Here is a 25,994-nt window from a genome sequence, read left to right as displayed (position 1 = left end):
TGAACCTGTTTTCTGCGTGCTTGATTCAGTGGGCGAGCAGGCAGTTTCTGCAATAGTGTTTTTCCAATGCAGAATGTCATATCACAACTCACAATCCATTGTAGTACAAGCTAGCTAGGTATTCCAAAATGGCTGAGTATCTTGCCCTTCGACGAGTCAAATATTTTCAGAGCTGATTCTCTGCCTTTTCAAATTGTGCACAGTTCTCACTTCTGAAACACCTCGATCGCTCTCTGAGGTCGATATATATGTACGGAAGGGAGAAAATTATGACTTGGGTTCAGAGAATCATTTTGCCTTACGTGTATCCAACTAAGTTCAGTGAAGCAACGCCAAAACAAACTGCCGAGGCACAGGACAGGATGAAAACAACGGGAGCCAATGCAAAACAAACAGGCTGCGTGCACATCAGGTGGTATCTGCACACTGCATTGCACTGAAACTGCACAAGCGCAAACAAAATTTTGAGCGCCCCCAGCTTGGCATCAGGATGCATCCGCATGCAGATGGATATATATACGTGTAAAAATTCATGTACTTTTGCTCTCTGACAGCATTTTTTTAATCTTCCTCGTCTAGTTCAAGAATCTCTCTCTCTCTCTCTCTCTCTCTCTCTCTCTCTCTCTCTCTCTCTCTCTCTCTCCTGTGTTTCAAACTGTGTGCATGCGGGAACATGGCAGGACTGAAGAACTAGGGGAGCCGGGAGTGCTTGCCTGCATCTGCATGTGGGGAGGCTTCACATGCATGGTGATGATATCGGTCGGCAATTGGGCATCAAGCTTTACTCCTAAGCAATGATGCAAAAAAGAACCAGTATTACTAAGATGCCTCTCTCTAGTGCACATGATTACATTAATTCTGATCCTGGTATGGTATGCTAGAGTTCATTCTTTTTTTAATATCAAAAAATCAAAATCAAAATTCGTTGAATAATGGAGGAAAATGCAAGATTATTCCTTAATCATATCGCAGATGTACTACTATTCCCTCGATATTATTCCAGTTCATTTCATGTGAACGCTCACTTGAAGATTGCAAGCAGAGTCCAAGTAGATTAGTAGCTAGGCGATGAAAGATTCCTTCCCTCCATCATGTGCATGCATGCTAATCATGAGCAAATGGACCCAAACAGGCAATTGGCAGCACCCAAAGCCCAATTAGGCAATTAGTTTATCCTGAACCACCACATGAGAATGATTTTCATCTATCGAATCATTGGTGGAATGCAGATGCGGGAGGATCATGCATGGATTGGATCAACTGCTAGCTCATGAACATAAGATAGATATGATGCAGGTTGCATCCAGGACTGGCTTTATTATTCGTAGCTCAATTAGCCGTGTTGACATTCTAACTAATTTTCATGTTTTGTGCAATTCCCTTTCTTATGCTCTGTTCACATTTTAGAGCAGCTAGCTGCTACTAGCTAGGAGAGGTTGCTGGATGAGAGTACAGTTTGTCATTGTTGAGTGTTGACATTATATTTCTAATGAAGTTCAGTTTGGCACTAGCTAGGAGAGGTTGGATGAGGGTACTAACTGACTTGCTTTATGATACATATGACGATCATGGTACCCAATTCAAATAATTTGCAAGTATTTATATATTAATAATGCACAGATTTTCTCTTAATGCAGCAATGGCACACAGATCTAGCTCCTGCATGTTGGCAGAAGAATATCTTAATGCATATGCGCAGAAACAGTTGTATCTAACTGAACTGCTCCCCAGTCAAATCTGAACTGGTCAACATAGAGGCCTAGTCTAGAGTCAAATTTCAGAGAAGAAAGAATAAGGCCTTGTTTAGTTGGCGAATTTTTTTGAAAAATGGTACTGTAGCACTTTCGTTGTTATTTGGCAATTAGTGTCTAATCATAGTCTAATTAGGCTTAAAAGATTCGTCTCGTGAATTTCGTCTAAACTGTGTAATTAGTTTTATTTTTATTTATATTTAATGCTTCATGCATGCGTCCAAAGATTCAATGTGATGAAGAATCTTAAAAAAATTTGCAAAATTTTTGGAACTAAACAGGCACTAAGAAAGCTGGCCCTGAGAGATTCTCCAAGCAAGCTCGATCTGCTCGCCAAGTCAAATGCATCACGATTTTACACTAGATCGGCGTACGGGGCCGGGGATTGTTGTCATACGATCAATAGGAAAGAATATATAAATCCTTTTTCTTCGCTGCACGGATACCGTGGCAGAACACGAGCCGTACGTACGTGGTTTTTGTTTGGGATCTCGTCGACCTTGGATGGAGCCTTAAATTTATTTGTTTAGCCTAGATTTTCAAGTTGGGCACGTAAAAAATTTGGTGAGGATCATTCCTATTATTAGGACGTGGTGCAGACTGTGCAGTTGATACGTGGGCCACAATATCATTTTAAACGTACCCACGGTAATTAGATGCCTAATGGGCCACACCTCAGTCATACATCCGCACCGTATTTTAGTAGGGATGGTCCTCACCGAATTTTTTTTCCGTGGTACGTGCATGCATGTGAACTGTGAAGTGATCATTATGCATGGATCGAGTTATTCAGCGAGAGAGAGAGAGAGAGAGAGAGAGAGAGAGAGAGAGAGAGAGAGAGAGAGAGAGAGAGAGAGAGATCATGGAGTTTAGCGATCGATGGAGCTCATCGATCTCCATACGCATGCTCTCTCATCATACGTCGTCGTGCGTATAGCTTTTGCTCCGTGATGGCTTTGTCTTTGTGTTTGTTTCGGTATGAGGTAGTACGGCACAGGACATCATCGCCTTTAATTTGTCCGATCTTGCTTGGAGTCTTGGGCCTGATAATAATCTTAGAGTTAAATGCACCAGAGATCCATTAACTTATGAGGAGGTTTCAGTTGGGTCCATCAACTTCCAAAGTAGTTTTTTAGGTCCATAAACTTTTAAAATGGTTCACTGCAGTCCATACCTATTTATTTAACCTTAAATTCAAAGCACATTTATAGAAAAAACCCCTTCCCACACGCATACAGGTGCATGCATGGCTCTCTGCGCACTAGCCCAGCGCGCGGTGCCGGAACGCATGAAGCGCCGCTAGCGTGTCCAGGCCTTAGAACGCAGCACAACCCTGGGCGGTTTCTTGCCCGGCCCACCGCTGGCGCGCGGACTCTCTCCTGCTCATCCTGCCTGCCGCCCGCGCGGCTCCGATCCGCCGGCCCGACGCTGTGCGTGGCGTATCTTTCGGTTTGGATCTCCGAGACCGATCGGGTAGTAGGTGGGCGCCGGCCTCCTCTCGGTTCCTTCCGTCATGGTTGGCTTCACGCGCACCTGATCGAGTTGGTGTTTGGTCTCGGTGCCTGCGTGCGTGGCCTCTATATAAGCCCACGGGCGCGCGGGGCCTGACGCTCCATCGCCCACACGTCGAAACAAGTTGAGAGATAGTGGTGATTGGCGATCGTTGTCCGTCCTTGCTCGCTAGCTGACATGGCGGACGAGCCAAGAACGGCGGCGGCGAGCGGCATGCCGGACTTCAAGCAGTCGGTGAAGCTCAAGTACGTGAAGCTGGGGTACCACCACCTCATCAGCCACGGCGCGTACCTGCTGCTGGCGCCGCTGCCGGGGCTGGTGGCGGCGCACCTGTCCACCTTCACGCTGCGCGACCTGGTGTACCTGTGGCAGAGCCTGCAGTACAACCTGGTGTCCGTGCTCGTCTGCACCACGGTGCTGGTGGTGGTGGCCACCGCGGACGCGCTGACGCGGCCGCGGCCGGTGTACCTGGTGGACTTCGCGTGCTACAAGCCCGACGACGAGCGCAAGTGCAGCCGCGCGCGGTTCATGAACTGCACCGAGTCGCTGGGCACCTTCACGACGGAGAACATCGAGTTCCAGCGCCGGATCATCGAGCGGTCGGGGCTGGGCGAGGACACGTACCTCCCGGAGGGGGTGCTCAACATCCCGCCCAACCCGTCCATGGCCAACGCGCGGAAGGAGGCGGAGATGGTCATGTTCGGCGCGCTGGACGAGCATTGGCGACGACGTCGACCCGACGAGATGGATCGGGCCAGCATCAGCAGTTCGGCCGGCCGGCCGGCGACCGGGCAGCAGGCGCAGGACGTTGGAGATTCTCTCCAAGCGGCTCGGCTGCGACGCACGTACTACTACGCACCCGCAGCAGGCTGGTGGCCCGGCCGTGCACCGCCACATCATCCGGCCGGCCGCCAATAATGCGCCAACGCGGTGATGGCCTCCGAGTCGCCGTCGAACGGGCCATACGCGCGGCGTACGCTTTACACTGCCGGAACGTACGGAGTAGTACCGTTTACACTGCGGGAACGTACGAACGGGCCATACGCGCGGCGTACGCTGGTGGCAACCGGGGTGAGGTGGGGGACCGGGCGGGGGCGGTGCCAGTGCGCCATGGCACGCGAGCGAGCACACAGTGTAGTACTCGTAGGTGGTGTAGGGAGCCCTGCGGCTGCCACCTCTGCAACCGCAAGCGTCTCCATCGACCGACGGCCGGAATTGAGGTACGGCACCGCGCCTCATCCGGTCCGGTGTCCGAGATGCCACGCCCACGTCATCGGGGTCGGGCCGGTCGCCCCTTTCCATGCGCGGCGGATCGGCCTGGCCGGCGGGCGCGGCGCGCAGGGCCACGGACCGCGGTGTCGCGACGCGCACCGCGCGCATTATTGGCGGCCGGCCGGACGATGTGGCGGTGCACGGCCGGGCCACCAGCCTGCTGCGGGTGCGTAGTAGTACGTGCGTCACAGCCGAACCGCTTGGAGAGAATCTCCAACGTCCTGCGCCTGCTGCCCGGTCGCCGGCCGGCCGGGCGGACTGCTGGTGCTGGCCCGATCCATCTCGTCGGGTCGACGTTGTCGCCAATGCTTGCAAGGCAAAAGCTGCACCTGGTATCGGGCTCTCGTACGTGCAGATGCAGATGCTGGCCGTATCAATCGCATTATGTTACGTGCATTGCTCGCATCACCACATGATAACCACCACGCCATGCTCCGACGGGGACATGCATGCATGCACGTACGAGGCGCGGTCCACATGACACCATCCTTGCACTGCCCGGCAGCTCGATCTGCTTCGACGCAGGGAGGCACCGCGCGCTAGTCACATGCGCCATGCATGCACATGCGTGTGTGAAGGGGTTTTCTATAAATATGCTTTGAATTTAAGGTTAAATAAATAGGTATGGACTGCAGTGAACCATTTTAAAAGTTTATGGACTCAAAAAGTTACTTTGGAAGTTGATGGACCCAACTGAAACCTCCTCACAAGTTAATGGATCTCTGGTGCATTTAACTCATAATCTTAAACAACACTGAAGCTCACTTTGCGCGCAGTAAGCAGGGACCACTACACTGATCGATGCATGCATCGTGATGTGTACATGTATACTGCTGCTAATCCTACATGCTAAAGCTACATATATAGCCGTGTGATCGTTGCCTCATGGCTTCTCCAACGGGGTACATGAGCTAGCTCTAAGCTGGAAAATATGAAGAAAAAAAAAGAAAAGAGACTGCAACAAGCAGTTTTGGAACATCGTACTAGAGAGAAGGATGCATCGCGAAATGTGCAAGACTATCTTTTGAGCTCATGCTAAGTTTATTGCTTCTTGCACCATTCAGTGATTAAAAAATTGATTCGGTTAGCTAAAAGCTACTAGATCATTGGAGATGACCTTAGAGCCACTATAATAGTGTATAAATATTCATGCAGACCTCGGCAATTGTGAAAACCCTATTGAAATGCATACTTATAAGCTTTTAAAATTTTAAATAATTCGCATCCATAGTGCATCTATAGATGTATGTACATAGCATCAAAAGTTGAGATGCAAATTTATTCTAGAAAATTCATTAAAAATAACAACATTTATGGGCATATGCATATGAAATTTGTTATTTTTTACATGAATTTCTAGGAAATATTTTTTTTGCATCTCAACTTTTGGTACATTGTACGCAGACACACTATATATGGATGTGCGTCATTTAAAAAAATTCGAAAACATATAAGTATGTGTTTCAAACTTTTAGTAAGATTTTCATAATTGTACTAGATGAGAGGTTTGCACCGAATATGTTCCCTTTTAACAGTATCTTCATTCATCTTTGCTCATTTTGAGATGATGTGAGCCATCCATGCATGAGATGGCCTCGGAGCCACTATAACAAGGTGTAAATATTCGGCGCAAACCTCGGCTTGTGAAAACCTTATTATATTGAAATGCGCATACTTATAAGCTTTTTAAAATTTGAAATAATTCACATCCATAGTGCATCTACAAATGTACATTGCATCAAAAGTTGAGGTGCAAATTTATTCTAGAAAATTTCACAAAAATAACAAAATTTATGGGCATATGTACCAGACAAGGACAAAAAAGCATGTGAATTTGTCTTTTAGCACATGTCCACATCAAATTCACATCTCAACTGTTTGATACACTGTAAGTCTATAGATGCACTATATATGGATACCCATCATTTCAAAATTTTCGAAAACCTATAAGTATATGTCTCATGCATTATACTGAAATGAGAGGTTTACACCGAACATTTCCCCCTACGATAGTATCTTCGTTCATCTTCTGGCTGCGCTCAAGTTGAGATGATGTGAGCAGTGAGCCATCCATGGCCGCCGCCAGCCCGCCACCGTCTTGCCCTGCGTGCCTTCACGGGATTGCAGATAAAGCTGCTACGACATACTGCTACTAGTAGGCTAGTAGCTACTACTACGACCGATTCAACAGACATCCAGTATCATATCATAAAACCATATATCGATCGATTCCTACAATCCTACATATGCATGCTTTACCTGCCAAGCACGGCGCTGCATGCAACTGCAAGGATTAGGATATACCTACTCCTATGCTGCATGCAGCAGTTGCATCAGCGTGTGCTGAATCCGATGTGCCTAACACGCGCTGCACCAGCTGAATTCGCAGACCGATCGATCGAGACTACGAGAGCACTGAGCACATACAGGGACCACACGCACGCAGCCGACCAGCAGGGAGCGTGCAAACTGAAGATTTTGGACGCAATCAGAAAACGAGGAGTGACGATGCATGTCTTGATCTGCAATTTCAGCAGCAGGGACCATCGTCATGTAATATTATGACACGTAGTACTAAGTACTCTATGAAGCTCCAATGAACCTTAGACACGTCACGGTATGCCACTACTATATACTACTGTGCACAAAGTAGCCTCGTACAGCGTGCATGAGCAACCTACAGTTCTTATTAGAGGTTATTTAACCTTTTCGCCACTGCTGTGCTGTGCATGAGTATGTAGGCCCGTACAGTGTGGTCGTTCCACATTTTTTCCTGAGTATATACTACGCTGGACACAGTTAATATTGCACTTTGCACCGACAAGTGACAAGACAATATATAAGCTTAGAGAGAAAGCAGGTTGACAGTGTTCACCAGCAACATCATCAATGACACAGAGAGAACGAATCCATTGCATGCAGAGATAGCTAGGGATATGGAGTAGTATATCTTTGCATGCATGCGCTGTTGTTTGCTCACCTAGCTGTCTCAAGCTAGCTAGAGTTTTGTTATCGACAGCGGCTTATGTTGTTAGCCAATAAGGGGGTGTGTTTTTGCTTGTGTCCAACTCCAAATAGGAGTCGAATGAAGTGTCCATTGCATAACTGTCATAACCGCTCGTTAAGTTCGTTGTTCTTCATGGATGCTGCCATGCACGTACGCATGCTGCGCCTAGCTAGCTTATGTGTATTGATGCAATGTATGCCGTTGCACATGGCCACTAAAGAGAGTTGAGAGCCAAATATATAATAAGCTATATATGTATATACAGTTAGACACACACACTGACACACATATCGAAATCATTTGTACCATCTCATCACATTGAGCTAGCCTCTCCTCTAGCTATAGCTCGATCATATATCGAGCTGTTGGATAAAAGAATACTACTACCTATGTCATTGTACTTAGCTTGCAAGCTGGAGATGCATGGCACATTGCATGCGTCGTCTGACTAATGCTGCACGACGGATCGGAGCCACATGCAGTGGCGCGTAAACAATGCAAATCCATCGCCCGCCCGCCCGGCCTGCCGAGATCTGGCGACGCTGTCTATACGTAGAGAGCTGCTTGCATGCCTGTGGCCACAAACTGCTGCACGTGCAAATGCTGCATGCACGCATGCAGAGTAATGCAGCACAAGTCGTACTTGCTGCTATATATCTTATTATCGCTACGTACTAGCACTACTACAGAATGGACTTATTGTCTTAGACGATAACGGCTTTTAGTCTCGGTTACCGCGCCGAGATAACGATCCCGGGACTAAAGGTGGAACCTTCAGTCTCGGGTCATCGAGCCGGGACTAAAGAGGGACCTTTAGTCCCAGTTGGTGTTACCAACCGGAACTAAAGGCCCTCCAGCCGAGCAAACCTGGCCGCACCCTTTAGTCCCGGTTGGTAACTCCAACCGGGACTAAAGGTTCCTTTTCTTTTTCTTTTTTTTTATTTAATTTGTTTTCAGTTCAATTACACATATTTATTTAATATATAATATATTTTTATGTACGTATTCTACGCTGCTAATATAAATACACGCACGCATATAATTACATCTAATTCTCATCTCGAGCATTATTATATTCGAATAAAGTATGAAACTATATATATTATAGATATATATGTATATATACAACACTTTCATAATCTTGTTCTCGAAAATAACAATATCAATAAACATTTAATTTACATCATTAGTTCCTTAGATCAAAGTAGAACTCGTCGTTGGAATTTAGCATTTTTTCTAGAAGATATCCTACTATTGACTCTTGAAGTGCTTTCAGATGGTCTTTTTGCATGACCCTTCGTTTCAACCATTCAGTCTTGCATTTGAAATAAAAGGAAAAGTATTAATACATACATACATATATATATATATATTCATTTAAAAATAAATAAAAAATTGATATATACGTACTCTGAGGACATCTTCAGGAGTTCTTCTTATGTATGCAGTGATAAATTTACAAACGTAGTATCCACACAAGTTATTACTTGGTTCCTGCCGCAAACACCACTGTACGAGAAGAAGATTATTCTCATCATCTCACACGTAAATTGAAGTACGATATAGTAATTAAACACGTGGGGAAGTATATATAGTACAACTTACTAGTATTTCAACTACATTAAGTGGTGCCTTGCAATCCTTGCGGTGTTGCCGAATAAACTCTTTCCAAACCCTGTGCGACCAATAATGTACGATCGTTAATAAATTATAGCAAAGTCTATTCAATAATAGTTGTACGCGAGAGATCGAAATTATCCCTGGATAATGTCTATCATATCTTGGTATAGTGCTCGCTCTTTTCTCAATGAGTCCAAGATTACTAACTGACTTGAGTTTAACTCAATGACAATGAGTATCCAGTGAAACCTGCATTGATTTATACACACATGTACATGCATATAAGTTGTATTAATATTACATAAAATGTGTAGACTATATTATTATTAACACTTACTCAAAGTTGTACGGGAAAAGTATTGTTGTCTTGTCGTGCTGCTTCACGAAGAACTTCATGATATTCGTCTGTGCTTCAGATACCCAGTGCTCCTTGACAATAATATCGATTTTGAATACGATATAAGGATCAATGAAGCCAACACTGATATCTTGTATTCTTTGGAGCTCTGACATCTGGAATCTGTATATAAATATAAGTTACATGTGAGGATAATTATATACACGTACGCATGGAAGTGAGTTTATTAAATAAAAGTAAGAATCACTTACAAACAAAAGGAGCTAATGATTGATTTGTCCAGAGCGTCCAAGTGGAATAGTTGATGCAATTCTTCGAAACTAATATGTAAGATATCATCTCCACGGAAGTAATGATGGTCTCTAAATCTGACAAAGATTCACTGCTCACCCCTGCCACACGCCTGCATGTACCACTTGTTGAGCAAGTATATTTGCGTACCCAATTCATTCAGAGCCGCAGGGTTATACATACTTTTGCCAAATTTATAAGTCTTCCAGGTATCAACTTCCAGGTTCTGGATTGGAGCTTTGCCCGTCACTTGATCCAAGGTTAAACCAGTTTGTTCAAAAAAATCATTAAGGTCTTGAACCGACACTTCTCCAGAGTTGTCTGGTCGATAGACTTCTATGTTGGAACCATATTGATTAGCAACAACAAGATTTTGCATTGGTTGCTTCTGTTGTCCGAGCTATGGGACATCCTTCCCTAATGCTCTTTTCCTTTTCTTATGTGCATTATGTGACTTCACGAGGGAGCGGTCATAGTCTGATAGTGGCGGTGGCTTACGAACTTCAAGCATCTTTTTCTTGTGAGCTTCGACCTTCTGCCTCAGCTGATCTCGTGGTATGTAAAAGTACGACTTCTCCTTAAGCTTCGCTTGTCTCTGCTTTTGGATATCTATAAAAAAATATTTCACTTTTTTGCCTTCTTCAGCTGCTATTTGCTCATCAGTCTTTTCAGGAAGTATTTCTTGAGAAATAACTCTCTTTTTTTGCCTTCTTTGCCGCCGGGACCTTAGACGTCTTTGTAATGCGTCGCTGTGGAGGTGGTGGGGGCGGTGTTGGAGACCGGCGTGGAGACGATGAGGCCGGTGTTGGAGTCCGGCGTGGAGGCGTTGGAGATCGTTGTGGAGGCGGTGGGGCCAGTGTAGGAGTTGGAGATCGTTGTGGAGGCGATGGGGCCGGTGTAGGAGTTGGAGATCGCCGTGGGGATGAAGTCGTCTCGCCCCCCGCGACACTGTGATGAGATGGGGAATGAATGATTGGGCTAGGCTGGGGGGGGACCCTGCTACAAAAACAAGTTGTGGGTCAATTATTTTTTAAGCCAATATAAAATTAATGGAAAAATAATATTTCATTCACTATCATTCGTACCTAGGGTGAGGTAGGGGAAGCGGTGGCGCCCCAGGAATGATGATGAAGCGTTTGCGCCATTGAATAAATGTCTTCTCTGCTTCTCCTAGTGTCTTCTCCCCATCACCGCCTTCAATGTCAAGAGGAACATTGATGTAACCTTTGAGCACTCTATCGACCGAGACGCTAGCATATCCAGGTTGAATAACTGACCCATGGATTCTTGGTGTCTTCGTTCGATCTATTGGAGATACAACCCCGACAGCCACCATGATTGATGCATTATTACCATCTGGAATGTGCAGCTCACATGTTGTTAGAGGCTCGGTAATGTCATCAACAGGGAAGCGTAACCCAGCATCACCTTGAATAACTGACAGCTCCGTGGAAGCACAACTGCTTTTCATCTGACCAACGGGGCTAATGGTGACTCCCGGCGTCGATTGCATTTGACTCATTGCTAGTTGCACTTGCCTCTTGATCTCCTCCTGCATTCTTGCCTCAAGAGATTTTTCTCGTTCACGTGATTCAAGCAATGCTTGTCGTGACTCATTAACAAATTGCTCCAATACACGGATTCAATCTGCCTCCTCATCCTTCTTTCTCTGGCGGCTTCTGTAGGTATCCCTGTCTGCTGGGAATGCTTGTAGCCATGGAACCGCCCCATAGCCTCTTGTTCGACCACCGTGTTCGAGATTCTCTAGGGCATATGTCAATTCATCCTTTTCTCTGTTGGGCTTGAAAACACCACTATCAGCTTCTTCCCTAGCACGAGCTAGTCTCTGTGTTGCTCTCTCAATTTTTTGGCCAAAAATTAGCTTGCCAGTGTCTGGGTCTAGGCTTCCCCCATGAGCGTAGAACCAATTCTTCGCGCGTTGAGTCCAGTTCTTCTCTATTGTTTCAGGTATGATTCCCTTGGCAGTAATCTCTGCTTCTAGGTTCTGCCACTTGGGAATAGCACTCATATAACCACCTAATCCCATGCGATGATGGTATTGCTTCTGTCGGGCATTCTGCTGATTCCTCATCATACGTTCCTCACTCTCTTGAGATGTCTTGTATTGTACGAAGTCATCCTAATGGGACTCCAACTTGACAAACGCCTTAGCATTGAAATTCGGCATTTCATTCTTCAAGATAAACTTTTTATACAATGTCTTCTTCCAACTCTGGAACAATGTTGCCATCTTCTTCATTGTCCAATCCCTCACTAGCTCCTTCAAAGCATCATCTGCTTGTAATGTGAAATGCTGAGTGATATCTCTCCAAGCTAGGTTCTTGTCACGATCAGATACAAAACTAACATTAGGAGTGGATATCTTCTACTTCCATTCACGAGCACTAACTGGGATCCTACCCCTTACAATGAACCCACATTGATTGACATATGTCTGAGCATGTGGTCCCAATGGTTTGCTGGTGTCGGTGTTAAATTCTGATATTATGAAACGGCCCTCTAATGGCTTTTTTGGCCCTCGGACTTTCCTACTCTTGCCGGTGGTTGATGTAGATCCAGATACCGGCTACATGAGTAGAAACACAACGATTAACAACAAATATACATACGCATGCATCTATAAGAGATGATAGATAATCGAATATACCTCGCCAGTATTTTCTTGCGCGACAATTTGTTGATCTTCAACCACCGGCATATTCAGGATATCATCATAATCAGCAAAGTACTGACTCGTGTCATCTACATCCACATTGGTGCCGACGTTGATAATATTCGCCATTATGTCATCATTCAAGTTATCATCCGGAGCAGCCATTTGTATCTTCAAGATAACATATAGATAGAATTACTATAGCACATAACATAAGTACATGTGATAACACATATAGAATTACTAAATCCAATTAAATATAATAACACATAATATTTCATAAGGATAAACAATAATAAGGTATAGGCTTTGGAATCGAATAAAAAACACTTTCGATCCAAAAAACATGGAAATAAGTACATGTATATATACATATAGAATGATACAATTTTCTCTCTCTCTCTCTCAACACATAGAATAAGTGCATATGTATATATCTCTAGATATGCATGTGATAACACATAGAATGTCTCTCTAGATACAATTTTCTCTCTCTCTCAACACATGGAAATAATTAAGTACATGTATATATACACATAAAAATAATTAAGTACATATATATGTATACATATAGAATCTCTAGATGGAATTAATTACTAAATCTAATTAAACCTAACATATATACATAGATAGAATTTTACTAAATCAAAATTAAATCTAACACATATAGAGAGAGAGATAGAATAATAATTACTAAATATATCAAAAACTATAATAAAAACTATCTAAAAAACTATCTAAATAAAGTACTAATTAAATTTTAATACATTTAAATCTAATTAACATATATCAAAAACTATCTAAAAACTAAGAATAAACTACTAATTAAATTGTAATACATTTCAATCTAACATATATATCAATCACTACCTAAAAAACTATCTAAAAAAACTATCTAAAAAGTATCTAAAAACTATCTAAAACAGGCTATGGATGGCCTGCATGGCGGCTGGGCGTGCTGGCCGGCCACGGGGCCGAGCAGAGCCGCGTGAGGACGACGTGCGGCGGAGACTCGACGGCCGTCGGGTGGAGCTCGACGACGACGGCGGCGCGGGCGCGGCAGAGACGACGATCGAGGCCGAGCGGGGGTAGACGACGACGGCGGCGCGGGTGCGGCAGAGACGACGAGATCGATGTTGTAGATCAAAAAGTAGAAGATGAACCGGCCGATATATATAGGCCAGGACCCTTTAGTCCCAGCTTGTAACACCAACCGGGACTAAAGTCCCGGCTGGTAAACCAAACCGGGACTAAAGGTCCAACCCTTTAGTCCCAGCTCGGCTTACCAGCCGGGACTAAAGGATCTTTAGTCCCGGTTGGTGTTACCAGCCGGGACTAAAGGTATTTTTGGGCGGACAATTCCGCCCACCCTTTAGTCCCGGTTCCTGGCCTGGGCCGGGACTGAAGGCCTGAAATTTTTGCAGCCCGCCAAAGTGTTGTTTTTTCATTAAGGATTGTAGATCTTCATGAGCTGCTCAAATGAGACACTAAATGACCTCAGATGAAAAATCTCTGAATACCAAGTTTGATCATCTCAGCAAGATCTACAATTGTTACATAGCTCATTTTTTCATTTGAGAAAGTTTTATCAAACACTAGTCATAAATTCTTAAATCTCATATAGACTTTCTAAAACTATGTCACACACTTGTGAAATTTGAACTACATTTTGTTCAAACTTTCTCAAATGAAAAAATATCCTATATAAGGATTGTATATCTTGATGAGCTGAACAAACTTGGTATTCAAAACTTTTCAATTGGAGACAATCTAGGGTTCCGAAAACTAGTTTGTAGGCATCAAAATTTAAAAATCACAAATTTAAACTGTCCAAACTATCTCAAATGGAAAGTTGACCAAAACAACAATTGTAGATCTTGATGATTTTAACAAACTTAGTATTCAAAACTTTTCAATTTGAAGTCATTTAGAGTTCAGAATACTAGAGTCAAAGTGTTGTTTTTTCATTTGACCAAATTTGACTTGGTCAAACTTGCTCAAATGAGACACTAAATGACCTCAGATGAAAAATCTCTGAATACCAAGTTTGATCATCTCAGCAAGATCTACAATTGTTACATAGCTCATTTTTCCATTTGAGAAAATTTTATCAAACACTAGTCACAAATTCTTGATTCTCATATAGACTTTCTAAAACTATGTCACACACTTGTGAAATTTGAACTACATTTTATTCAAACTTTCTCAAATTAAAAATGGCCTATATAAGGATTGTATATCTTGATGAGCTGAACAAACTTGGTATTCAAAACTTTTCAATTGGAGACAATCTAGGGTTCCGAAAACTAATTTGTAGGCGTCGAAATTTAAAAATCACAAATTTGAACAGTCCAAACTATCTCAAATGGAAAGTTGACCAAAACAACAATTGTAGATCTTGATGATTTTAACAAACTTAGTATTCAAAACTTTTCAATTTGAAGTCATTTAGAGTTTAGAATACTAGAGTCAAAGTGTTGTTTTTTCATTTGACCAAATTTGACTTGGTCAAACTTGCTCAAATGAGACACTAAATGACCTCAGATGAAAAATCTCTGAATACCAAATTTGATCATCTCAGCAAGATCTACAATTGTTATATAGCTCATTTTTCTATTTGAGAAAATTTTATCAAACACTAGTCACAAATTCTTGATTCTCATATAGACTTTCTAAAACTATGTCACACACTTGTGAAATTTGAACTACATTTTATTCAAACTTTCTAAAATGAAAAAATGACCTATATAAGGATTGTATATCTTGATGAGCTGAACAAACTTGGTATTCAAAACTTTTCAATTGGAGACAATCTAGGGTTCCGAAAACTAATTTGTAGGCGTCGAAATTTAAAAATCACAAATTTGAACCATCCAAACTATCTCAAATGGAAAGTTGACCAAAACAACAATTGTAGATCTTGATGATTTTAACAAACTTGGTACTCAAAACTTTTCAATTGGAAGTCATTTAGAGTTCAGAATACTAGAGTCAAAGTGTTGTTTTTTCATTTGGCCAAATTTGACTTGGTCAAACTTGCTCAAATGAGACACTAAATGACCTCAGATGAAAAATCTCTGAATACCAAGTTTGATCATCTCAGCAAGATCTACAATTGTTACATAGCTCATTTTCCCATTTGGGAAATTTTATCAAACACTAGTCACAAATTCTTGATTCTCATATAGACTTTCTAAAACTATGTCACACACTTGTGAAATTTGAACTACATTTTGTTCAAACTTTCTCAAATGAAAAAATGGCCTATATAAGGATTATATATCTTGATGAGCTAAACAAACTTGGTATTCAAAACTTTTCAATTGGAGACAATCTAGGATTTGCATCGTTGTATCATGTGGGCACAACAGTGAATTTTTTCTTGACGTATGACCCTTGGTTATGATCTTGTCGTAACCATGGAGTGTCTTCATCATTTAACATGATGCTTGGATCTTTCTTCACTATGAAGGGTGGAATTCAGACATTTCTTTCATAATCTTCTGACATGTCTGACTTGTCTTCAATTCCCACTATATTTATTTTCCCAGAAAGAACTATGTGGCGCTTTGGCTCATTGATTATTGAGTTGATGTCTTCATTTTTTCCTCTCTTTGATTTTGTAGACATGTCTTTCACATAGAACATCTGACTCACATCAGCAGCAAGGACGAATGGTTTGTCTTTGTACCCAATATTGTTGAGGTCCACTGTTGTCATTCCATTCTCTTTGTCGACTGTTACCCCTCCTCCGGTCAGCTTCACCCATTGGCACCGAAACAAAGGGACTTTAAAATTAGGTGCATAGTCTAGTTCCCATATATCTTCTATGCGGCCATAATATGTTTGTATATTCCCATTTGGATCTATGCCATCTATGCGAACACCACTATTTTGATTGGTGCTCCTTTTATCTTGGGCAACTGTGTAAAATATATTTCCATTTATCTCATACCCTTGGTACGTGAGGATATGCCATGATGGTTGCCTAGCCAACAAATACAGTTGCTCATCAATATTGTCATCGCCTTAACATTCTTTTCGCAACCAACCACTGAAACTTTCCATGTGTTGACGCCTAATCCAAGCTTCAGTCTTCCCTAGAAACTTGGATCGTAAGAACTCCTTATGTATCTCGATGTACGGATGCACCAATGACGAGTTCTGAAGAACTGTGTAGTGTGCTTTATTGAAATAATCGTCTTCCATGCCAATATATATTTTCTTCCCTAAAGTTCCTTTACCACTGAGTCTCCCCTCGTGTTGCGATTCAGGAATGCCAATCGGGGCAAGGTCAGGAATAAAGTCAACACATAACTCAATGACCTCCTCTGTTCCATAGCCCTAGGCGATGCTTCCTTCAAGCTTAGAACGGACTTTCATATATTTCTTCAAGACTCCCATAAACCTCTCGAATGGGAACATGTTATGTAAGAACACGGGTCCAAGAATACTAATCTCCTTCACCAAATGAACTAGGAGGTGTGTCATGATATTAAAGAAGGATGGAGGGAACACCAACTCAAAGCTGACAAGACATTGAACCACATCATTCTGTAGAGTAGCTAGTTCCACTGGATTGATTGTCTTCTGAGAAATTGCATTGAGGAATGCACATAGCTTCACGGTGGCTAGATGTACATGTGGAGGTAGAATTCCTCTTAAAGCAACTGGAAGCAATTGTGTCATAAACACGTGGCAGTTGTGGGACTTTAAGTTTAGGAATTTCTTCTCTGGCACATTTATTATACCCTTTATATTAGAGGAGAATCCCGATGGGACCTTGATGCTGCTTAGACATTCGAACATGCTGTCCCTCTCTTCTTTGCTAAGCGTGTAGCTAGTAGGACTTAAGTAATGACGTCCATCATCTGTCTTCTCTGGATGAAGGTTGTCTCGTTCTTTTATGCCCTGCAAGTCCTGGCGTGCTTTAAGTGAATCCTTTGGCTTCCCGTACACACCCATGAATCCTAACAGGTTCACACAAAGATTCTTTGTCAGGTGCATCACGTCGATTGCGTTGCGGACCTCTAGGACTTGCCAATAGGGTAGCTCCCAAAAGATGGACTTCTTCTTCCACATGGGTGCGTGTCCCTTAGCATCTTTGGGAACAGATTTGCTGCCTTGTCTCTTTCCAAATACTACTTTCACATCCTTGACCATTGCGAGTACATCTTCTCCGGTTCGGTTATAAGGCTTCTTTCGGTGGTCTGGCTTACCTTTAAAATGCTTACCTTTCTTTCTTACTTGGTGATTCAAAGGAAGGAATCGACGATGGCCAAGGTACACGACCTTTCGACATCTTTTCAAATATATACTGTTAAGGTCATCAAAACAATGTGTGCATGCATTATATCCTTTGTTTGTCTGACCTGAAAGATTACTTAAAGCAGGTCAATCATTGATTGTTACGAACAACATTGCTCGTAGGTCAAAGTGTTCTTGTTTGTACTCATCCCAGACACGTACACCTGGTTTGTTCTATAAAACTAGAAGTTCTTCAACTAATGGCTTCATATAGACATCAATGTCGTTGCCAGGTTGTCTCGGACCTTGGATGAGGATCGGCATCATAATAAACTTCCGCTTCATGCATAACCATGGAGGAAGGTTGTAGATACATAGAGTAACTGGCCAAGTGCTATAACTAGTGCTCTGCTCCCCAAAATGATTCATACCATCTGTACTTAAGGCGAACCTTAAGTTTCTAGCCTCATTTGCAAACTCTGGAAATTCCCTGTCTATCGCTCTCCACTGGGACCCATTAGCTAGGTGTCTCAGCATATTGTCTACCTTATGGTCTTCTTTATGCCACCACAACAACTTTGCATGGTCTTTATTTCTGAACAAATGTTTTAAGCGTGGTATTATAGGAGCATACCACATAACCTTGGCAGGGATTTTCTTTTTAGGACGTTGTTCACCCTCGACGTCACCAGGATCATCGCGCCTGATCTTATACCACGCTGCTTTACATACCGGGCATTCATCCAAATTCTCGTATTCATTGCCATGGTAGAGGATGCAGTCATTAGGACATGCATGTATCTTCTGGATTTTTAATCCCAAAGGGCAGACAACCTTTTTTGCTTCATACGTAGTGGTGGGCAATTTATTTGGCTTCGGAAGCATCTTCTTTATGAGGTTCAATAAATTCCTAAATGCCTTGTCGGATACACCATTCTTTGCCTTCCACTGTAGCAATTCCAGTGTTGTACCCAGCTTTTTTTTGCCCCACTTCGGCCGTTGGGTATAGCAACTTCCTATGATCCTCAAGCATGCGCTCGAACTTAACTTTCTCTTTTTCACTTTCGCATTCTTGTTGTGCATCACGAATGGCATCGCCAAGAGCATCACCGAGATCATCTTCTACCGCTACCTCTTCTTCATCTCTCCCCATTGTAGTATCATCAAAGGCACCATACTGAGCAATAATGTCATCAATGTCTAAATCTTCTCCTTCACCTTCTTCCATCATGATCCCGCTTTCTCCATGCTTAGTCCAACATATATAGTTTGACATGAAACCTGACTTAAGCAAATGTGAATGAAGACTCATTGAGCTTAAATTTTCCTTTAAATTCTTACATATGGCACATGGACAGCACATGAAACCATCCTACTTATTTGCCTCGGCCACACCTAAGAAATAGTGCACGCCCTCAATAAAGTCTTGGGAGCGGCGATCGGCATTGTACATCCAATGGCATGCCATAATATGCATTACACGACAAATTATGAAAATCTTGAATATAATTAAGTATTTTATTACACAACATAGATGACACACACACGGTTGATTAATTAACTAAGCCTGGCTATAACATAAGCAATCCCAACTATCACTAAACAAACTAAAACTACAATGTACTTCAGTAACATAATTATTTCGTGATCGTACGCAACTAAAACAGACAAATCATTCTTTTGTTGAATATCAATAAGCTTCTCCTGCTGGCTCACTGCCTCATCATCAGCAGCCGCTACCTCAAGCGCACCCAAATTCTGCACGTATGTAGCATAATCTTCCTCCCAGTACCAACCATCGCATCCATTGTCCTCCCACTGAAATTAAAGCCAAAAAATATTTAGTCAAAAATATTCAAGAAAAGTAGGTCAATTAGCCATAATAATAAAATGCGTAAGAAACTCACATCGCGATCCGGGCACTTGTAGAAAATATGACCCTTGTTGGGTCCCTGTCTCTTGACTCGGTACTCCATCACAATCTTCTGCTTACACTTGCCGCAGATAATGAGAGGGAGTTCTGGCCTCAGTCGTTTCGTAACCGAACGAGAGACCGAGGATCCGGTACCAGTTGTCATCTACTTTCTATACTTATTTTTGCAAACTAGTGTAAATTTCACATTTTCTAAAATGATATATTTAAACAAAACTAGTACAGATTTCACATGTTTCAATAAATAACCATCCGTACTAGTTGATCTTGCTTACGTGATCATCTCGGCGAGCATTTCTTCACCGGACGGCACCGTACTTGGCCAAGGAAGAGCTCCGATTCTATGAGGAAGGCAACACGGTCTTCCACGACCGTTGCCGCTCTCCCTCGTAGAATCAAAGCTCCTCCTTGACGTCCGTTACCGCTCGGCAGAGAACATGATGGCTGAGCTGAACACGGTCCGCAAGTTCAACTAGTACAGATTTTCTACAATTTTCTAACTATTTTCTAAGTTTTTCATTTCATGGAAAAATTAATTCTAAGATCACGTAAGCCGCCGGGGACGAGGATGGTGCGTGCTCCAGCGAGGACGAGCGAGGCGTGATTTTGATGAACTAATTTAACTTTTGTTTATCCAAACATATATGCAAATCATCATGTGATTTTGAGCTAAAAATGACATATAAAATCATAATAAAGTCCAACATATAAAGTTACACATGCATCTACATCGCAAAATAAGACAAGCTACTGATAAAACATAAGAGGATTAAGTTTGTTACCTCCAAAATCGAAGAGCAACACCAATGGAGGGGGAGAGAGCAAGAACAACAGCAAGCTGAAGAACAGAGGCAGTGAGTTTGAATGGAATGGCTCGGGCTCGGGGAGGAAGAAATGAGCTGGATTATAGGCCGGGATAATTAGTCCCGGTTAGGGAGCCAAACCGGGACTAAAGATTAATCTTTATTCCCGGGGCATCACCCAAACCAGGACTAAAAGATTTAGTCCCGGCTGGTATTATCAACCGGGACTACCTTTAGTCCCGGTTGGTAATACCAGCCGGGACTAAAGATCCCTGCCCCGCGGACGACCGTTGGGCAAAGACCTTTAGTCCCAGTTGGTATTATCAACCGGGACTAAAAGGTCCTTTAGTTCCCGGGGCAAAAAAATGCCGAGGCTAATGCTAAATTGGGACATCGTTCTAAAGTCTGTTCTCTAGTAGTGTAGTACATTTTGTTTCTTCTCGGATTCCTAATGACTTAATGAGTAACTTGTGTAGATAGATGTCGCTATTTGTTACATATCAGAGACGGTTTCTGGTTATCAACTGTCTCTTTTATGTACTTATTTGGGACGGCTGTGCACCCGTCACTAGTTCTGTTGACATTACAGACGTAAATTTACAGACATTTGGTTTCACCGTCACTAAGTGACATCGCGAGCCATCACTAATTTGCTTCTCTGTACTAGTGTAGTGCATATGTACGATGCATATACTACCGTCGTTCCAAATTATAAACTATTTTGCCTTTTTTTAGATACATAGTTTTTTAATATTGTGCATAACAAAAGTAATGCACTAAAAAGGTACAACGACCTATAATTTAGAATGTAAGGGAGTATACGTATTTAAATTTATTAGACAGTTACATGTATATACTTTATCTATGAAAGACTATAAACTTTACTACAACATTGCAAGGTGGTTCTCTTCGATGGCTCCTTGTCCTCGACTCGCTCTCCCAATTTCCTTCAGCTCATCCTAGGCTCTCACAACAGCGGCCGTAGGCTCACAACATTGCGAGATGTGGCGCGTATGCCACTTCATTCATGCTTGTTGTGTACTATATTTTTTTTGTCGTGAAATGTTTTCAAAACATTTTTACATACCAATTAGCTAGAATGTTTTAGAAAATTTCTACATTTTTCTGGATATTTTCCTTATTTTTCTAGAGCTAAACCTATATATTTTTTTAAGTTTCTAAAGATGTTTTCATGAGCTCTGAATATTTTATTTTGATTTGTCATATCTCAAGCTATTCTAGAATTGTTTTCAGAATTTTTTAAAAGCTTAGAAACATTTTGTGTTGTTTAAAAACCTTAACTTTTTTTTAAACTAAAAATAGGACAAAACCATCTTCAAACCCCGCGAAACCAGAACACGGAGGTAATTCGAATGTTTTAAGTGTTCACGGAGGTAAGATATTTGGTTTTAGAGTTTCAGAAGAGAAAAGTCAGACTACAACGAAAACTCAAGAGAGAATAATTTTTTTCCCTTTCTGCAAGGGTTTCAGGGAAAGGGACCGGTGATACTTGGGCCAAAAACCAAAATGGCTAAAGCCCAAATCCCAGAAGAGAGACCCAAACTCCCCACGGGCCACGGGCTACCTACGGCAAGTCAGTGCCCGCCACACCGCCACCCGCCACGCGCATTCGCCATGGCCTCGTCCTCTCTCTTCGCCGCGGCGCGCCGCCTGCTCAGCCTTGGCCGCCGCGGAGGGCTCCTCCCCGTCCTGCCCTCTCGCGTCGTAGCCTCCTCGTATTGCAGCAACAGCGCGGAGGAGGGAAAGCCGCCGGCGCGGCCGCCGAGCCTGCGGTACACGCTGTGGCCGCTGGGCAAACCGGGCACACTCCTTGTGCCGGAGATTGAACTGTGGGCGGTGCAGCCCGGAAACCTACCCCGAGCCGTTGATCTCCGACACATCGTCAAGGAGCTGCGCACGCGACACCGCCACTGCCAGGCCCTCGAGGTATATACGGCTCTACTCCATGCCCTCCCCCTTGCGTTCTAGGTTGCTTGTTGTCACTGGCGCTTGGAAGGTGTTCGATGGAATGATATGGGGGGATGGTGTTGTCTAGGTTGCTTGTTGTCACTGGCGCATGGAAAAGGTGTTCGATGAAATGATATGGGGGGATGGTGGTGTTTTTCTTTTCTGATGCTGCTACAGAAAGTGGATAGATTCCTCTCGGATGTAATGCTAAAATTTCTAAAATGTGATAAGCAACTCATTGGTACCATGCTAATCCTGTGAAATATTTTTGTGAAGACTTTTTCCTTCTGTGAGCAACGTAGAAAGAGGGCAACTTGAATTATTGCTAGGAATTCAAGATATTTTGGCCTGCTTTTCGGTCATAGGTACTACTTATGTGCTGACCCCTATCTGTATCCACAATGCTGGTCAACATATAAGATTTAGTACAAGCTTGGCCATCATTGCTTCAGAGGCTCATAGCACATGATTAATGAATACATGTCCTCAAGAAGCATACATGAGCGTTGCAGGCTTGTTGTATGCACAGTTTTGCACGAATTCTTGGCATCCCTCATTGACCATGATCTTTTCACTTTGCACAGGTATCTGAGTGGATGAATCTCAAGGGTCACGTCAAATTTGTGCCAAAGGATCATGCTATTCACCTGGATTTAATCGGTCATATTCATGGAGTTGGAGCAGCAGAGACCTACTTCAATAAACTATCTGACAAAGATAAGACAGAGAAGCCCTATGCTGCACTTCTCAACTGCTACACATGAGAACCCTTGGTCGACAAAGCGTTGGCCCATTTTCAAAAGATGAAAGAGCTGGGTTTCGCATTCTGCGCCCTCCCCTACAACAACATCATGCCTCTATACCAACATAGGGCAGCATGAGAGGGTCCCTTCAGTGATGGCAGAAGTGAAGAGCAGTGGGATTGTTCCCGATAATTTCAGCTACAACATATGCATAAATTCTTATGGCACAAGAGCTGTCTTTTTTGGGTTGGAGAACACCCTGGAAGAGATGGAATGTGCGCCTCAAGTTGTTGTTGGCTGGAATATCTACGCTGTTGTTGCAAGCCACTACATTAAGGGTGACCTAAGGAGAAGGCATACTCTGCCTTACAGAAAGCAGAGGCAAAAATGGATAAAAAGGATTCGGGTGCCTATAGCCACTTGATTTCCCTATATGGCCACCTTGGGGACAAATCAGAGGTCAAGAGGCTATGGGCACTGCAAATGTTGAATTGTAAGAGGCATATCAACAAGGAATACACCAACATGCTTGCAGTGCTTGTGAAGCTTGATGAGATCGCGGAAGCTGAAGACTTGCTGAAAGAGTGGGAGTCCAGCAACAATGCATTGGACTTCAAAGTTCCAAATGTGCTGCTCAAAGGATACTGCCAAAAGGGCTTTCTGGACAAGACTGAGGCGCTGCTCAACGGCTTCTTGACAAAGGGTAAGATGCCTTCTTCAACCAGCTGTGCAATTGTGGCAAGTGGATATACGGAGAAAGGTGATGTCGCGAGAGCTTATGAGCTGACCAAAAATGCCCTCTCTATGTGCGTCCCTAATTCTGGCTGGATCCTGAGTCCTTCGATGATTGAGATGATACTTAAGTATCTTGGAGATGAAGGGGAGGTCAAGGATGTCGAAGCTTTCATTGATCTGCTGAAAGTTGCGGTGCCAATGAACTCTGATACGACTGAGGCTTTGTCAAGGGCTCGTTCGAGAGAAGAAAAGAAAGCTGAAGAGGCAACTGAAGCTCCTCGTGAGGATATTATTGCCTGACCTTGATTGTCAGTGAAATGGTGTTCCAGTACTGCTGTCTGATCCTATATAGTCCCTCCATCCAAAAAGAATCTCGCTATGAGGTTCATGCTGAGTTTGACTAGTTTGGAGAAAGTATTAGCAACATTTGTATCTCCAAATCAGTTTATTATGAAATTATATTCAGCGATTCATCTAATGGTACTAATTATGCACTACAAATATTACTTTTTTATATATATTTGGTCAATGTTAAAAAAAGTTTGACTTCTCGGGAAATGAGAATGATACTTTTTGTGGGACAGAGGGAGTACTGCTCCTAATAGTAGATTAAATTAATAAGTGTTGTTCGGCTGATGGTTTTTGCGGCTGATAAGCTGACTGAAGCTGATTTGTTGTAAGAGAAAAACACTGTTTCATAGCTGATAAGCCAGACGTCTCGGGAAATGAGACTGATATTTTTTTTGTGGGACAGAGGGAGTACTAATAGTAGATTAAATTAATAGTTACCTATCCCCTTTCTTGGATAGTTGGTTGTCTATATTAATTACAGTATACTATCTGAATTTTATAAGGTGGTGCTTGGTTCGCCATTTGTTTTGTATCCCCTCCATTCTAAATTTTAAGTCGTTCTGTCTTTTCTAGTTCATGGGCCGGCCCAAGAGTCTAAAACACAACGGGCCGGAAGGACAGTCCGGTCGTCGACTAGAAGGTCTGCCCGAAAGAAAAAGCGCCCGCTCGTCAAACTTCTTCAGCCCATCTCTTCGACCGGAGCACTCGCTTCAGGCACCAGCCGCCTCCGGGCGGTCTCTCCGATCGGAAGGCCTGGCCCCAAACACTGCCTCCTACTCTGACCCCGCGACTCCGACCGGGCCCTGTAGGAAGCTTGCTTACCACTCTTCTTCGACAGGCGCGGCCAGGGCCGACTGGGGCCATCCGACCGGAGACGTCCGCTCGGAAGGGACCAGGGGCGAACGAAGAAGGCAGTGCATAAAGTCAAAACACCATACCGGGACCATACCCTGTACGCCTGCGGGAACAGTGCTCCACAACCGCCCTAACACAAACAGTATTGTAGGCGCCAACATTTGTGTCTACAGTATTGTAGGCGTCGTTGGCTCCCATACGGCAAAAAGCCCCCCACATGCCTCTAGGCATCGATAGTGGGCACCAGGACTCACCATACCTGGTACACAGGGTAGGGCTCCTCACATAACAATAGTATTTTTGTAGGTACCAACATCCACCCTTCCTGAAGAAGCCAACGCAACCTCCCATGTGCATCTGACATTCTACAGCAACATCAACAGTATTGTGGGCGCCTACCATCATCGCTACCCTCGTCGGCGTGGGCAACAAGGCTTAAAAACATCCCTACTCTCTCCCTCTCACCTGTAAAGCCATCCCCTTTATCTATAAAAGGAGATGCGCTCCCTCCAACAAAGGAGGTCGACTTCTTCAAGTTCAGACTCACTAGATCGATAGCTCACAATCCCTCAAGCACACACTTGGACTTCTAGCTCATAGCGGAGTTCCGGTCGCCCTCGGCCCTTCCGGTCAGACCTGACCGGGCCTCTTGAGCAGCCCTCCTTTCTCCTTCTCGTGTGTAACCCCACTACAGACTTCGAGCACCTGGGCTCGGGAATAAAGTCACCGACCGACCCAAACTGGACGTAGGGCACGTTGCCTGAACCAGTATAAATCATGTGTCATTGAGTGCTAGGCCACCTCCGATCACAACATACACTAAAACTACAAATATTTACTAGTTGGTCACTTTCTGTACCGACAGGTAGCACAT

General features: G+C 43.4%; 1 protein-coding gene and 1 pseudogene across 1 annotated transcript; both read left to right on the top strand.

Annotated features, from left to right (window-relative positions):
• The first annotated feature begins 3,440 nt into the window (after window positions 1–3,440).
• LOC136524604 (3-ketoacyl-CoA synthase 11-like) lies at window positions 3,441–4,181 on the top strand. Its single transcript, XM_066517906.1, has one exon. It carries the CDS (start codon window positions 3,441–3,443, stop codon window positions 4,179–4,181), a length of 741 nt encoding a protein of 246 aa, XP_066374003.1.
• Window positions 4,182–22,069: 17,888 nt separating this feature from the next.
• Window positions 22,070–24,337, top strand: LOC136523104 (pentatricopeptide repeat-containing protein At4g21705, mitochondrial-like; annotated as a pseudogene).
• Window positions 24,338–25,994: the final 1,657 nt, after the last annotated feature.

Source organism: Miscanthus floridulus, chromosome 18 (genome assembly GCF_019320115.1).
Source record: "Miscanthus floridulus cultivar M001 chromosome 18, ASM1932011v1, whole genome shotgun sequence".
NCBI lineage: Eukaryota > Viridiplantae > Streptophyta > Magnoliopsida > Poales > Poaceae > Miscanthus > Miscanthus floridulus.
The sequence above is the reverse complement of the archived record's forward strand: the minus strand, read 5'-3'. Positions and strand labels throughout refer to the sequence as shown.

Excerpts from the sequence above, each read along its gene's own strand:
- LOC136524604 (XM_066517906.1), top strand. The coding sequence starts at position 3,441 with ATGGCGGACGAGCCAAGAACGGCGGCGGCGAGCGGCATGCCGGACTTC.